Raw genomic sequence first — 15,974 nt, forward strand, 5'->3', positions numbered from 1 at the left:
CCAAACAGGTAAATCAGCAGGGAACATTTATCCTCAACTTCCAATGTTTCCTTCCACACAAGGGGAACACTATTAATGTAACATTTCTAGCTTCTCTTAGCTCCTTACCCATCGTCCCCACGGGCAGAGGTAACCTATGATATGACGTGTTTTGGGGAGGATCTGGCCAGCATAAGTCAGTAATTTACTCCCTCCCCCTCCTCCTGGAGCACTGTTTGCAGAGCCCGGGATCCTGGTGGCTCCTCCATGCTGTACATTTTCTAGGGACAAGACCTCACCTGCGACCAGGTGGGTAAGTCACACCCTGGCTTCGGCACTAGAAAGCGTGTGTGGCTGACACACCTACACTCGTTTATCGATACAACAGGACGCATTTTTGTCTTGCTGCTCTGTTGTTTTACATTTTCATTCAGAGGGAAAACACTTCAGTAGACGATAACCTGGTTTGGTCTCTGGATCAGTTTCGTGTTGAATCTACGGCTCATAGATGGAGGGTTTGATAGTTCGGTAATGTTGGTTCGCCCGCTGGGATCTAGCTTCCTCTACAGTTCACTCGCGGCTTCATAACCATTTCCTTTCCAAACCATCTCTCCTTTCAATCCATGAACTTTTAGGGAAATATCTTCCACGTGACTTCCTGTCAAAACCACGCAATCAATACCCAGCGAAGAGACAATAAATGCATCACAGGTTTTATTGATAAGACTGGAACAAACAAGAATATTAGCTTAAGTTAACTAACACACTGGGGGATGATACAGAAACTGCTATTTACAAAAACACAAATAGAACTAAAGCCCAGTTTTCATTCCACAATAGGAATAGTGACATATACAAAGCGATCATTTTATAAACACTGATCTCAATCATCCTTGTCCACTTTGGTTTCTGGGGAAAAAGACTGACGTGAATTCTTTGGCATCACCTTTCAAAATCGCGTCTTCCGGGGTCGTTATCCACCAGAGTGCCAGTCAGCGTCTGAGATGCACGCAGAGGGTGCACGCTGGGGAGTCATGGTTTACATCTCTAAGTTTCCCTTCAGTGATGGCCCTTCCACGCCAGTGAGGTGGGGGGCGGGGAGACCTGGGCGTGCAGGCAGGAGCCTGGCTCGTGCTTCCAGCCTGTGACTGAGCGAGGCCCCCTCCTGTCTCGCAAGTCGGGAGAATGATTCCAAACAGGAAAGGCTCTGGAAAGGATTCAACCAAACCGGCGCAGCGCCAGCACCTGGTCTGACATCTGCCTGCAGGGGGCGCTGTGCGGGGCTGGCTGGAAACCACCCAGGCGGCTGCACGGAACATGCCGGTTCTCTTCTCTCTGGTTAGCAGGGACCCTCCCCAAAGGAGTCCAGCAATTGCAAAAGAAAACAGGCTACAACGGAACCGAAAGCCGAGCTTCGATATGTTCTAGGCACAAGTCTGGTTCCTCCCAACTATTTTATAAATCACTTTGGTTGTTTTTATTGTTTTTTTTCCCAAGAACTTTGGCCCTCCTTCCTTTGTAAGGCAAATTCAGGGCAACTTCCTTAACCCTGATTTTCTCCTTAAAGCCCTTTTGATTTCAAAGAAAGCTCCTTTGCATTTTAGTGCCCTAAGAGGTAGGATATTTACCCTAGACTTTTTTAAAGATTTAGTTATTTATTTGAAAGGCAGAGCTACAGAGAGGGAGAGACAGAGACAAAGAGGTATCTTCCAGCTGCTGGTTCATTTCCCCAAATGATCACAACAACCAGGAGTAGGCAGGCCGAAGCCAGGAGCTTCTTCCAGGTCTCCCACGTGGGGCGCAGTGGCCCAGGGGTGGTCCAGCCATCCTCCGCTGCTTTCGCAGGTGCATTAGCAGGGAGCTGGATTGGAAGTGGAGCAGCCGGGACTCGAACCAGCGCCCCTCTCGGATGCTGGCTGGCACTGCAGGCGGTAGCTTAACCTGACGCGCCATAGCGCCAGTCCCTACCCTCTACTATTTTAATAGGGTCATTTAACAGGAACATTTTCCTTTATTGAATCTGATGCCTTTGGGCTGGCTTGTAAGACAGCAAACTCACAGGCAATTCAAGCATCTTCAAAAGTGATCTACTCATTTTTGTCTCCAGCCTGCACGGTTGAGTCTTTTGAAATATTGCTTTGTAGGAGGCTACAGGGAACCCTAGTAGGCTGAAACCCATCCTCAGCCCGAAACGCCCACTGCCGAGAAGGGAGGCACTGGGTAGGCGGAAGCTGGTGCTTCATAACCCGACCTCAGACACGGCCCAGGCTGATGTGGCGCGGCCCAGAACGCCAGAGTCTTGGGTTCCAGTTCCTGCCCGCACGGCTCTGCCACTATCCAGCTCGGGGCCTGCCACCTGCCACAAGCGGCCCGCAGTGTAGGCGTCCCTGGGGCCAGTTCCAGTTCCGACACCCCACGGCTCTAGGATTTCCGTTAGCCTCACAGCACGAGGGCTCTGAATGCCAACTCCTCCAGGAAGTCCGCAGGCTTCATCCTCAGATGTGCCGCCCCGTCAGGAAGAACAGAGGCCGGTCCTCCGCGGCGTTGGCCGTCTGGAACTCATCACGCAGCCGGAACTGCCACTCCTCCTCCAGCTCCAGGCGCACGACCGTCTGGCGCAGCGAGTTCCGGTCCTGGCAGATCACGCACAAGGTGGCGCCTGGGAAACCGGCGGCAGGGGTGCGAGAGGAGGGAACATGAGAGAGCTGCTGCCGGACTCTCCTTGGAACAGCAAGACGGGGAGTCCAAGGGGATCTCTCTTTTCTTTCGGAATCATTTGTAACCAGACAGACACCGATGTGGGGATTTGGCAGAACAAATAGGGGCAGAAAAAGAGATGAGAAAGACCAGAACGGGAGAGGTGGACTGGAGAGAGTGGGTCTGACGGCAGATCGAATATTCTCAGCGCCAGCCCTGGGCTCACATCGGCCCCCCCACCTCCCACCGCCTAAGCCCCCTTCTCCACCCAGCCGAGGCCTGTCCACCAACCCCCAGCCAGGCCTGGGGCGGCTCCCGCCTTTCCCCACCTGCTCAGCCAGGGGAATTCTCTCTCCTCTCAACTCTGAGCGTACTGCTGTCCATCAATTGGGGTTTTTTAATTTACTTATTTGATGGGATAGGCAGTGAGATCATGGGACAGCGAGAAACGGTCTATCAACTGCTTCATGCCCCAAACAGCCCACAAAAGCCAGGGCTGGGCCAGGCTGAAGTCCACAGTTGGGTCTCCCACATGGTGGCAGGGACATCCTAGGAACTTGGCCATCATCACCTGCCGCCTCCCCAGGTTGTACTTAGCAGGAAGCTGGAGCCGAAGCCAGGGAGCCAGGATTCGCGGCTGGCACTCTGATAGGGGACACTGGCATCCGGGGCGGAGACTGACCCCTGCACCAAACGCCCGCCCCGTCAATCAGGCTTTGTTCCCCTTCTCCGCCTCCCCCCTCCACCTGCACGCCCAGGCCTGCCTTCACAGAAAGTGGTTCCTGGGGGCACAGAGTGACGTGGAAACCACTCCGTGGTCCCCAGGGTTTTGCACCCTGAGCTGGCGAGGCAGGTCAGAGCGAGGAGTGGCCAGAGAAAAGCGACGGAAACGCAGCCTGGAAACCCGCTTTTACAGGCAAGCAGGCGGGTGCTCGTCATTCTGAACCGCGCCAGCGCGCCAGGAGGAAGAGGAGAGGCCAGCAGCGAGCCGAGAAAGGACTCAGCCCCAGGAAGCAGCCGCTAGGGTACCCAGGTGCCGGAGGGAAGGGTTTGGGTGGAGAAACACACAATTCAGAACATCTGTCTCCTGTCCGACAGATGGGGAAGTGTCGCGTCTCTACCCAACAGGCACAGGGCGGGGGAAGCCCCCAGGGGCCCAACCCCAGCTTTCTGTACTCTCCCGAGTGGGCATGGCGGTCACTGTGTCTCTCTCTGGGCCTCAGTTTACCCCTGGGCAAATGAGGAGCAGGGCCAGCGGCTTCGTCAGGGGCACCCCGGTCACCCAGGCCGCGTCCGTGCAGCAGGTTACCTTTCAGAAAGTGGAACTTCTTCAGAAAGCCGGCGCCCACGAAGGAGTCGCAGAGGTAGAGCAGGAGGCCACTGAACACGAGCGTGGAGCAGCCGACGTTCAGGGAGTGGGGCCTGGAGCTCACGTAGCAGACGGAAACCTGAAACGGAAGGCGTCGGAGAGAAACACAGCTCAGGACATGGGGGGCTAAAAGCAGCACGCTCGTGCTCTTCCCACAGCTGCACCCCACGAACGGATCCCAGGGGCTTCTCTGCACTCGTCAACCTGTGAATTCATCTGAGAGCCGGAGAGAAACGCTTTAGCGTCACAACTGGGCTGGATGCCCAGTGTCTTATGTTTGGGCAAACCATTCTCACTTGCAGTCTTAATTACGTCAGCTGTCAAGCGGGAGAAGCGGTTGAGACTAAGCAGATGAGTACAGCCAGCCCTCGGTGTCTGCGGGTTCCATCCTCGGGGATTCAAACAACTGCGCATAGAAAATGCAGGGAGAGGGGCTGGCGCTGTGGCAGAGCGGGTGAAGCCGCCGTCTGCAGTGCCGGAACCCCATATGGGCGCCAGTTCATGTCTTGGCTGTTCCACTTTGGATCCAGCTCCCTGCGAATGGCTTGGGAAAAGCAGCAGAAGATGGTCCAAGGGCCTGGGCCCCTGCACCAATGTGGGAGGTCTGGATGTAGCTCCTGGCCCCTGGCTTTGGCCTGGATCAGCCCTGGACACTGTGGCCAGCTGAACCAGCAAATGAAAGCTCTCGCTCGCTCTCTCTCTCTCTCTCTTTCTCTCTGTGTGTGTGTGTCTCTATGTCCCTGTAACTGCTTTTCTGATAAAGAAGCAAAACTTAAAAAAAAAAAAAAATGTAGGGAGGAAAGAAAACTGCATTTGCCACAAATACGCAGACTTTTCTGTGTCTTGATTCCCTGCACGCAGTCTGCTGCCTGTTCGCGCAGCGTCCGCTCCGCGCACGGGGTTGGAAGTAACTAGAGATGACCCAGAGCAGGGTCATCCGCAGACACGATGCTGTTTTACAGAAAGGACCTGCGTACCTGCAGATTTGGGGGTCCGCGGGGGCCCTAGGACCAACTCCCCCCCAGACCAGGGGTGACCACAGCTGTGCGTCACAGTCCTGACTCTCTGCACCCGACTGAGGCGTTTCCCGCCTCCTGGGCGGGAGCGGCCCCGCGCCTCACCTGAGGGCCCAGGTTAAGGTAGCAGTCGACGGACAGCACCGGGTGGCTGAGGTTCTTCAGGGCCAGCGGGAAGAAGCGGTGGCTGTGGTACTGCAGGAACTTCTCCAGCAGGAGCTGGGCGGGCGCCGCCAGGAACGTGTGCTTGCTGTCGGGGGCACAGATGTACTGTGCGGGCAGCACAGCCGCGGCGTTCTCCGACACCTGCGCGGGAGGAGGGTGTCGGGCAGCGCCACCGGCCCCGGGGATCAGAGCCCGGCCAGAGGCTGGGGCGGGGGGAGGCCCCACCACGGAACCGTGGGAACGGAGGACACACGGTTCGGGAACAAATCCTCCAGTTCGAGGCACGGGACAGCTCATGGGGTGGTCGGTCTCCTCGCACGATGGCAGCCTCTGGGCGTGGACTTAGCACCCTCTCAGCCGCGAGGCACCAAGGGACTGGTGCGCTCAGCCAATATGGAATGAACAGATGAAAATAATCAGAGGCTCACTCATGAAACACTAGAAAACAGTCCGAGATGTCCTGCAACTAACCGCTGTGCAATGACCCCTAGTGGGAAAATAAGACAGGTTCAAAACAAGAATAAAGACAAAATACCTAAGAGTTTAAAGACGACACCAAGGGACGTAAAAGAGCAGGCCTTAGGCACACGTGGGGTGGGGTGGGGGGCATGCCTGTGATGCCAGCACCCCACAGTGAGTGTCTGTTCCAGGGCCAGCTGCTCCGATTCCAACCCAGCTCCCTGCTGACGCACTGGGGGGTGGGAGGGCAGCAGCAGATGGGGACCTGCCTCCCATGTGGGAGACCCAGATGAAGCTCCTGGCTCTCAGCCTCAGCCTGGCCCAGTGCCAGCCACTGTAGGCATTTGGGGGGTGAATCAACAGATAGAAGATGGATTGGCTGATCTCTCTCTTCTCTGTATGTGTAACTCTGCCTTTTAAGTAAATAAATCTTACAAGATTTATTTTATTTATTTGAAAGGCAGAATTACAGAGAGAGGGGGAGCCAGAGAGAGATCTTCCATCTGCTAGTTCACTCTCCCGATAGCTGCAACACCCAGGGTTAGGCCAAGCCGAGGCCAGGAACCAGGAATTCCATCCGGGTCTCCCACGTAGGTACAGCGGCCCAGGTATTTGGGACATCTTCCGCTGCCTTCCCAGGCACATCAGCAGGGAGTCAGATCAGAAGTGGATGGGGCCGGCGCTGTGGCACAGCAGGTTAATGCCCTGGCCTGCAGTGCCGGCATCCCGTGTGGGCGCCGGTTCTAGTCCTGGCTGCTCCTCTTCCGATTCAGCTCTCTGCTATAGCCTGGGAAAGCCAAGGAAGATGGCCCAAGTCCTTGGGCCCCTGCACCCACATGGGAGACCCGGAAGAAGCTCCTGGCTCCTACCTTCGGATCGGTATAGCTCCAGCCATTGTGGCCATCTGGGGAGTGAACCAGCGGATGGAAGACCTCTCTATCTCTACCTCTCTCTGTAACTCTTTCAAATAAAATTAAAAAAAAAAAAAAACACACAACAACACAGAAGTAGAGCAGCTGGGGCATGAACTGGTGCCCATGTGGGATGCGGGCGCCACAGGCAGAGGCTTAACCTACTATGCCACAGCACCGGCCCCAGGTCTTTTGCTGAAGTCTTGCTACTTTGCAAGGCCAGCGAGAAAGGGCTTCCACTCCCAAGCAGGCTTAGGAGTGGGGGCAGCCAGGGGTGGGGCTGGCGTAGGGCAGGCGGGCAAATCCGTGTGCATTACTGTGACCAGCTGGGACTGGGGCTGGCTGAAGTGATCCAGGGCAAGGTTCAAGAGACGGGCCAGAGCCCGCGGGGTCACAGGGACCCGAGGCAGGGACGCAACAGCCCGTCGGGCTTCCTGGAGGGCTCTGGGCTCCGAGGGCTTGCTGCGCTTTCACATCTTCAACTGCCCAGGCCTCTCAGCCAGAAGAGCCCCACGGTCAGACCATGGTTCTCCCCACCAGGGCCGGCCCTGACAGACGCGTGGCCACCCAGCAAGCCTGCCGCTGTCACATCACACAGCTATCTGAGCAGACATCGGGGGGGGGGGGACAGAGAAGGGCCTGGCAGTGGCCCTGCACCAGCCGGAGCTCTCAGCATACGTGCTGAAGTCCAAGGGCAGCAGGGACCCCCAGGGGGTCACTCACCTCCCAGCGTCCACGGCCAGCGGAAAACCCCGAGCAAGCTTGCCCGAGGGCCAAGCCCGGCCTCCGCCAGCAGCTCCCTACGCAGCAGGCTCACCTTGGAGGTGATGTGGAAGGACCGGTGCCCGCCCACAGCGATCTGCTTCTTCATCACGCTGAAGCGGTTGAATCGGCAGAGCAGGAGGCCGGCGCTGTGCACCCGCAGGTTGAAGTCCACGTCGTCACAGGTGAACCTGCCCAGAGCCAGAGGGGGAGCAATAGGACCTGCTGAGCCCACAGGCTGCCCCCACCTCCTACCCCGCCCCGCCCCTGGACACTGTCCAGACACCTAAGGTGTGGTCCCCGGGGTAGGCAGCCACCGAGGGGGACTGGGCTCGGTTACTGGGATACGAGGCAAAACCGACCGGTGAACCCGCAAGGCTAACTGTGAACTCTCCGCCCTGGGAGGACCTCCCTCCACCCCCACCCCTGCTGTGCACCAGGCACTGTGTGGGAAACCCACAGGCACCGGGCCGCTCATCTACCACAACGAAGCCCCAGGGTGCCAATCCCAGCCAGGCTTGATAGCCGAGGGGCGCGAGGCTCAGAGACGGTACAGTCACCGGCCCAGCTGCAGAGCTGATCTGCAGCAGAACCCGGCCTGCCAGCAGCCTTGTCTGGCTCCAAACCACACCCCTAAGGCACCCACATGGGGCGTGTACCACCTGCCTGGCAGGGAGAGCCCTTGGCCAACACCGAGTGGCGAGTTATCTGTGAGCCGTGAACCCTTCTGTGGCTAGACACAGAAGGCGCCCCGTGGAAGCTACTCCATGGCTTTTCTCAGGCTCAAAGCTCCTGAAATCAGTGTATTCAGAGACAGACCCAGACAGCAAAGAAACTAAGTACAACAGTCACTAAGTACCCTGCGAATTGGAGGATGAACGGAATGATCTTTTTAAGAAATTATTATTTATTTGAAAGGCAGACAGAGGGGCCAACACTGTGGCATTGAGGGTTGGGCCTCCACCTGCAGCACCGGCATCCCATGTGGGCACCAGTTCGAGTCCCAGCTGATCCACTTCCAATTCAGCTGCCTGGGAAAGCAGCGGAGGATGGCCCTAGGGCTTGGGTCCCTACACCTGTGTGGGAGACCTGGATGAAGCTCCTGGCTCCTGGCTTTGGCCTGGCCCAGCCCCAGCCATTGCGGCCATTTGGGAAGTGAGCCAGCAGATGGAAGACTTTCTCTGTCCCTCCCTCTCTCTCTCTCTGTAACTCTTTCAAATAAATAAAATAAATCTTTAAAAAATAAATAAATAAAAGGCAGACAGAGACAAAGAGAGATCTCCCAGTGCTGGTTCACTTTCCAGACGCCTACAACAGCTGGGGCTGGGCCAGGCTGAAGCCAGGAGCCAGGAAGTCAACCCAGCTCTCCCATGTGGGTGACCAGGGCCCAGCCACTTAAGCCATCTCTTTCTACCTCCCAGGGTCTGCATTAGTGGGAGGCTAGTGTCGGAAGCTGGAGCTCGGATTCCACTCTGTGCTGTGGGTGTCACAGAGGTGACTTAGGTGCTGTACCAGATGCCTGTCCCAGGTTGACCAGTTGTGTGCAAATACACAAAATTATACAGCACTGGAAACCCTGTGAGCCCGGCCAGCACCCCGGGCAGGGAGCCCCTGCCGCTGGCTCTGTGGGGCAAGGTGAGACAGGCCTCAGGTCGCCTCTGTGCTGCTGGCCGCCTCCCGGCCCGGGGCAGGCCCTCACCGGTTCTGGTTGTACTGCACGTTCTGGGTCAGGTCCACGTTCAGGATGACGAAGTCGTGCACGTGGCAGCGGGAGAAGGGCTCGCGCACCTGGCTGGCCCTGGTCTTGCTGGACCACTTGCGCATGCCGATCAGGGCGTAGTGCGTGATGTCGGGCGCCGCCTCAATGTGCTGCATGATGTGTTTCAGGGACACGTTCCTCTCCGTCCAGGAAAACTCCCTGCTCAGGGAGGGAGACGGGTGTCCTGAGGCCAGCACGTGAACACGGCAGGGCCCCGGCTTCCCACCTGGACCGGATGTCCCGAGGCCAGCACGTGAACACGGCAGGGCCCCGGCTTCCCACCTGGACCAGATGTGCCGGACGGGGCAGGTGCAGGTGAAACCCAGCATGACCCCAGCAGGTGCCACGCCTTTAGCACTTATTATCAGCACATCCTGGTGTGAAACACCCGGGCCCACAGTGTGGTTAACCCTCACAACACGCCTCCGGCACAAATGTTAATGCACGTTTCAAAGACAAACAACCTGGAACCCGACAGATTAGCCGTCTGCCGTGGTCGCCCAGCTAGGCGTTGGAGGGCAGGCTGGAGGGGAGGGCCGGGGCTGGCTGGCAGCAGGAAGGGGAGCCGGAGAACCAGAGGAGCCCACTTCCGGCTGAGGGCATCGTCAGAGGGGTGCGCTCAGCCTGAGCAAAGCCCTGGCCACGTCGCAGACTTGGCTTTCTGTACGTGGTCGTCCCTCGATCCCCAGGGAGGACAAGGCCAGGCCCCTCGCGGCCCCACGGCATCTCACCTGCTCCTCTCCCCGGCACAGTCCACGTCCGCCGCGTTCCACATCACGCAGGAGTCGTCGGAGATGACGATGAAAGGCCAGATGTCCTGCGGCTTGATCCCAAGCTCCTCCTGCCGGCTCCGCTCCAGCTCCAGGTTGTGGTAGGACAGCTCCTTGATCAGGAAGTGGGCGGCGCCTGCAACAGAGCGACCCTGGACTCGGCTCCGCCCCACACCCGCCTCCATCCAGGACACAGCCCAGGCCACCTGCTCACCAGGGCTGCCCGCCCGGACAAGCCGGCCCGAGGGTCCTCCCACCGACCAGGGAGAAAGGCCCTCTCCTGTTTGCTCATGCATTTTGTCTCTCTGTGCTCTCTTTTCTAACAGTGGGAAACATGAACTAAATCAGTCACCACACATTAACAAATGGGATATTTACAGTCAAATACAATAGCTTTGGAAGTCCAAAAGCAGGAGCCTGCCTTTAGCCTGGCAGTTAAGATGTAGGACACCCACGTCCTGCATCAAAGTGCCTGGGTTGGAGCCCAGACGCAGCAGGGACGGCTCAATAGTGGGGGTCCCGGCCCCTCAAGCGAGACCTGATTTGAGTTCCCCTCTCCAAGCTCTGGCCCCCTGTGGGCATCTGGGGAGGGAGCCAGTGGACGGGAAGCCCCCCGACCCCCACCCAAACCAGCAAGCAAGCAAATGAAGAAATCGAATGTCTGACAGTGCCAAGAGCAGTTCGGCTCGCCCAAGTCTACACTGTCCTGGCCAGCCTCACCGCAGACGCCTGCCTCCCCGAGCAGGTCCGCGAGCCGCGTACCCACTCCAGCGCTGTTGAAGATGCTGGGCAGCACGAGCATGATGTGGTTGGGCCAGTACTTCTTGTAGATAGCCATCTCGTACTCCTTGACCACCAGCACGTGCAAGTGGCTGGCGCCGTCCATCGCGTGGTACAGGTTGAAGAGCCCGTGCTCGTGCCGCCCGGTCGTGGGCGTGAACGTGGGGCTCTTGATGTATTCGCGACTCTGCAAAGCACAGGCACGGTGAGTGGGCGTGTCTAGGCAGACAGGGATCCCCTCTGCGTCGTCCACAGCAAGACAGGGTCTGGGTCTGCACTTCTGGAACCTCAGGCAGCCTCGGGATTTTGCATTTACCAGTAAAAGGCAGGAAACGTGACCGGGTGCCAGCCCCCTCTCCATGAGCAAGCTCTCGAAGCCTGCGGAGGGGTGGCAGGCCACGTGGAGCACAGGTGTGCATCCCAGCAAAGGCCACCGTAGACCAGCCCACACCCCACAGCAAAGCCAGACTCCCGACCAAGGCCACAACAACCACCCAGCCGAACCCTGCCCACACAGCTGGCCACAGAAACACAAGCCAAATAAAGGCTTGCTTGGGAATGGCTTATAATGAAATTAAACTAACCAGCACATATTAGTCCGCCACATTCCGCACCCTCTCGTATTGGAATCTAAGCTAACTCTGTGCTCCCAGTTCATGCTACTCCCATAGGTCTCACAGCCTCCACACACGGACAGAGACAGGCTCAGAGACAACGCGCTAGACAACACCATGAGTAAATGGTAGAGCAACACTGGAACTTGAATCTGAGCGGCTCCACGGCCCAGGGCTGTACCTGCCTCCTCCCAGGTCAGGCACCAAGCAGGTTCAGCACCGCTCCGCCTGGGTCCAGGCCCCCAGCTCAGGGATCCCCAGAAGCTACTCTGATGTGCCGCACGGGGTGCCGAGTGTGTACCTTGTCTGTGACCAGCGGCAGCCGCATGCTCTCCAGCTGGCCTCCGGGTTGGCTGAAGACGAAGTGGTGCTCCTTGGACTTGGGGATGATGAAGTGGAGCCGGATCTCCTCTCCTAGCATGGAGTAAGAGAAGGCAAAGGCGTGCAGGGTGGACTCATAGAGCTGGGGTGTAAGGGAAAGGACAGAGCTTGTCATCAGAGTCTGGCCGACTTCCTAGAAGAACCCAGGCCCAGCCTGGCCACGACAGCATGCAGGCCATGGCCGCCTCTGCCCCACAGCACCAGAGACCCCAGGGTGGCTTCAGTGCCAAGCGTGCAAGCCCAGGTCTGGCTACAGAAGCACACACCTGAGGTGAAGGCCTACCCAAGTGCTAGAGTGCGCCCACCCTGAATGCCAATCACACAGCTGTGGGCACCTCACTCCAGCCACCAAGCCCGCTGCCCCCTGGATGACCGAGTCCACATTCACACCACAGATCTCATTTTTCATTCTAATCCATATGTTCCAGGCACAGTTACCATGTGCAGTTGCATATGAATGTGACAGCAGTAACTGCATATGCAGGTAATTTTGTGCACCAGGCATCCATCTGTCCCCTTCACACTGTAAGTAACAATCCTAGGAGGTGGGCACTGCTGTCAGCCCCATTTCACAGGCATGAGAACTGAGCTTAGAGCTTGGGGGTTCACTCCTGCCCTAAGTCCAGCCTCGCCCCTGTCCCTTCCCCCGCCTCTGCTTCCCAGCTGGCCTGCACCCTCACATCCACGCACCTGCTCTCTCTGCACCCTCACATCCACGCACCTGCTCTCTCTGCACCCCCACATCCACGCACCTGCTCTCTGCACCCCACATCCACCCACCTGCTCTCTCTGCACCCCACATCCATGCACCTGCTCTCTCTGCACCCCCACATCCACGCACCTGCTCTCTCTGCACCCCCACATCCACCCACCTGCTCTCTCTGCACCCCACATCCAGGCACCTGCTCTCTCTGCACCCCACATCCACCCACCTGCTCTCTCTGCACCCCCACATCCATGCACCTGCTCTCTCTGCACCCCCACATCCACGCACCTGCTCTCTCTGCACCCCCACATCCACCCACCTGCTCTCTCTGCACCCCACATCCACGCACCTGCTCTCTCTGCACCCCCACATCCATGCACCTGCTCTCTCTGCACCCCACATCCACGCACCTGCTCTCTCTGCACCCCACATCCACCCACCTGCTCTCTTTGCACCCCCACATCCACGCACCTGCTCTCTCTGCACCCCACATCCATGCACCTGCTCTCTCTGCACCCCACATCCATGCACCTGCTCTCTCTGCACCCCCATATCCACCCACCTGCTCTCTCTGCATCCCCACATCCCCACACCTGCTGCTGTCTGCATCCCCACACCCCCACACCTGCTGCTGTCTGGCATGGCCTCCAGCTGGGCTTTGTCCTCAGCTCGGGCAGCCTCTTAAGGGCACTGGCTCACAAGACAGGAGAGACAGGAGGCAGAGCACCTACAATGGTTCTGTGCTCCAGCCAGGGCCCTACTGAGGTCACAGAGCTTTGGGAACAGTGAGGAGGGAGTAAGAGCCCGGGATTTGGAGAGGAAGCAAAGGGGAATGCAGCCGAGGAAGAGTCACACACAGGTCCTAGGGTTCTGGGAGCTGATAGAAAGAGGACAGAGCGGGCAGAGGCAGGGAGGGGCAGCCAGGAGCCAACCTTTGCCCTTGTGATCTCGCACTGGCCCAGCTTAACACCCCTCACCACCTTGGACATGGTCCCAGGCTGTGACCCCAGATCTGGGCACCCCCAGCGAGCCAGGCCCCGGGGCTCGTTCCTGTGCAGCCCACGGGCGAGGGATCGTCTCTGCCTTCATCTGAAATGACCACTGCCCACACTTCCAGAAATCAGCCTGACTCACACCCTCGAGTCCACCCCAGCTCCTGATACCCCCAAATCCAGAAAAGCTGTCCACATGCGTTTTGTGAAACTTTGAAAGAAAACCTTCATTTCCAAGAACAACTCATGTTCGGAAAGTTTATCTGCAGCAAACAGGATACTCAGCAGCTGAAGGGCACTGCTCTGGCTCTGCCCACGGACACCAAAACCTGCAGCCGTGCGGGGTCGGCACAGGCAGAAAATGTACTGCTGGCTGAGCCTGGGGAAGCGTCAGACAGACGGCCAAGGGCATTCTGAGCCTCTGAAGATTTGCTTATCCTTTCTAATCCCATCTGCAGGAAAAGCGCACTTTTTTTTTTTTAATTAGTGCTACAGGAAGACAGGCGCTACTGGCCACTGTGCAGTGTCTCGCACATTGCCTGGCACACAGTAGGCGCCCAATGCATGCAGATTCCTCTCCAGTAATCAGGCTCTCTGGCTCGCCCGCTCTGCTCTGACACTGCTGGTGTGTGTCCACTCCCAGGTGGTGAGTGGTAAGGACGGAGACTGAATCCACTCACACCCGCAGCCCCAGGACCTGGCACACAAGCACCCGGTGAGTGCCACCAGACTGACTCCTAGAAGCCCCAGGTTCCAGAGACGACAACGAGAGCCGTGCCAGTGACCCCGGCTGTGTTGCTGTCCCATGGGGTCAGCAAGACCCTCACAGACGCTGAGGGCATCAGAGATGCCGGGGAGCAGGAAGCAAGTCTGCAGAGGCGGGACCAGGGTGAGACACACGCCGGCAGCCGCTGGACCCGTGGCCCAGGACGGGGGCCGTGGCATCGCGGGGCCTACCTGGTAGCGGGGGTGGAAGCCCATGTACTGGTGGCACTGCTCGCAGTGGTGGTACGTGTCGTAGGCCGCGTACTTGGACAGCCTCATCCGCGCTGTCTGGCGTCGCACGTACAGGTCCTCGGGCTTCCGAGACGTCCCCCCGTCTGCACAAAGTGCCCGGATGTTAGGGAGCAGCAGCAGGAAGTGAAACAGCTTCATCCCCTGCCTCCTCAACCTCAAACCAACGCGGCGCTCACAGGAACCGGCCGGGTGGGGGAACTTTGGAAACGGACGAGGCTGGCCTCCCACATCCCGCCCCACGTGGCTCTACCACGGAGGGAGGCCACAGCCTGGGGGGACAGACTCAGAGACTGCTGGTGCAATGCCTCACGCGTGCACCCCGCATCCTCCTCCCCACGGGACGACGGACGCTGGTGCAACTAAACACGCAAATCCTGCAGTGCCTGCTGGCAACCACGCTGGCTCTACCACGGAGGGAGGCCACAGCCTGGGGGGACAGACTCAGAGACTGCTGGTGCAATGCCTCACGCGTGCACCCCGCATCCTCCTCCCCACGGGACGACGGACACTGGTGCAACTAAACACGCAAATCCTGCAGTGCCTGCTGGCAAGGTTATCTGGATGCCACACCGCCATCAGAGCCACTCAACGGGAACAGAAGAGGGAGCAATGCAGACAAAACTGTTGGTCTGAAATGGAGACCTCACATGGAATGTTCTAGACGCTCCGAGTCTGCGCTTACGATCCCACTGGCCGCTGATGCATCGTGGGAGGCAGCGAGCCCCACGGGTCCCGACTGACTCAGACAAACCCACAGCTGCCACCCTCTGGCAGCCAGAGCCTTTGGCACACTCTGACCACGACCAATCAGCAAGCGGTGCCATCGCCACTGGCAGTGCCCAAGCAGCAAGGCTCCTCTCACAGGATGGGCGATGGTCTCTCCCTCATCCGGGAGGTGGGGACCTCGGTTCCACGCCAGGCACTGCTCATGCGTTCACCACCTCCAGCTTTCCTGGCTAACAGCAGCGAGCGAGCCCCTGTAACGGGCTCCGCCCGTGGGCTCGGGGACGAGGGGGAGCGGGCGAGCACCTGACCTTCACTCGCGACGCTCTGCTGGTGGGAACAAATCAGACTGGCATCCTCGTACTTGGGGTCGTGAATGATGTAGTCGAAGGGCAGCTTCTTGAACAGCTGCAGCTCCGGCCAGGGGTCGCTGAGCTGCAGGTAACGCCAATCCGATTCTTCCCCGAGGCCTGGGGATGGGCAGAAATGCGGATATGTGGCACGACAGGAAGCGAGAGGGAGTTGCCGTGTGCAGCAGAACTGGGCAAGGTCCATGGGTTCCTGGGCGAGCCCACGGCATCGTGAAGGCTCCTGGCACATACGCTGTTTTCAGGACGGTTCCCGCGAGGCCAGGTGCACCCACATCTACTCTGCAGAGACGGACAGGTTCGTGCTGCTTCCCACGAGATGGCTCTGCCCTCGGCCCCTCATGCTGACCTCTCATCCTCCCAGGTCCTGAGCCCACCCACAGGAGTCCTGCGCCTCTGCTTCTCCCCAGCACCAGGCCTCAGTCTACCTCGCTGGCTCCTAGCACCAGGGAAACACAGGAGAGCCCCTTCTTGTCTCCAAATATCCCAACGCTCCCAGCCAGTGC

The 15,974-nt window shown here is 58.5% G+C and overlaps 1 protein-coding gene across 7 annotated transcripts in view; it reads right to left on the reverse strand.

Annotated features, from left to right (window-relative positions):
* Positions 1 to 671: 671 nt before the first annotated feature.
* GREB1 (growth regulating estrogen receptor binding 1) overlaps positions 672 to 15,974 on the reverse strand; it is a 122,412-nt gene continuing 107,109 nt past the window's right edge. For 4 of the 7 annotated variants that reach the window (XM_070069452.1, XM_070069453.1, XM_070069451.1 and 1 more), the window contains 10 exons: positions 15,412 to 15,570; positions 14,318 to 14,460; positions 11,583 to 11,744; positions 10,650 to 10,854; positions 9,849 to 10,023; positions 9,058 to 9,276; positions 7,414 to 7,549; positions 5,167 to 5,367; positions 3,986 to 4,124; positions 672 to 2,638 (listed from right to left, as the gene is read on the reverse strand). In XM_070069452.1, the coding sequence (XP_069925553.1) occupies positions 2,475 to 2,638; positions 3,986 to 4,124; positions 5,167 to 5,367; positions 7,414 to 7,549; positions 9,058 to 9,276; positions 9,849 to 10,023; positions 10,650 to 10,854; positions 11,583 to 11,744; positions 14,318 to 14,460; positions 15,412 to 15,570 (1,703 nt within the window). In that variant the 3' untranslated portion in view covers positions 672 to 2,474. Of the gene's footprint in view, positions 2,639 to 3,985; positions 4,125 to 5,166; positions 5,368 to 7,413; positions 7,550 to 9,057; positions 9,277 to 9,848; positions 10,024 to 10,649; positions 10,855 to 11,582; positions 11,745 to 14,317; positions 14,461 to 15,411; positions 15,571 to 15,974 lie in introns of those variants that run through there. The other 3 variants (XM_070069455.1, XM_070069457.1, XM_070069458.1) reach the window with 3 other exon arrangements.

The sequence above is a fragment of the Oryctolagus cuniculus genome, chromosome 2 (genome assembly GCF_964237555.1).
Source record: "Oryctolagus cuniculus chromosome 2, mOryCun1.1, whole genome shotgun sequence".
In the NCBI taxonomy this organism is placed as follows: Eukaryota; Metazoa; Chordata; class Mammalia; order Lagomorpha; family Leporidae; genus Oryctolagus; species Oryctolagus cuniculus.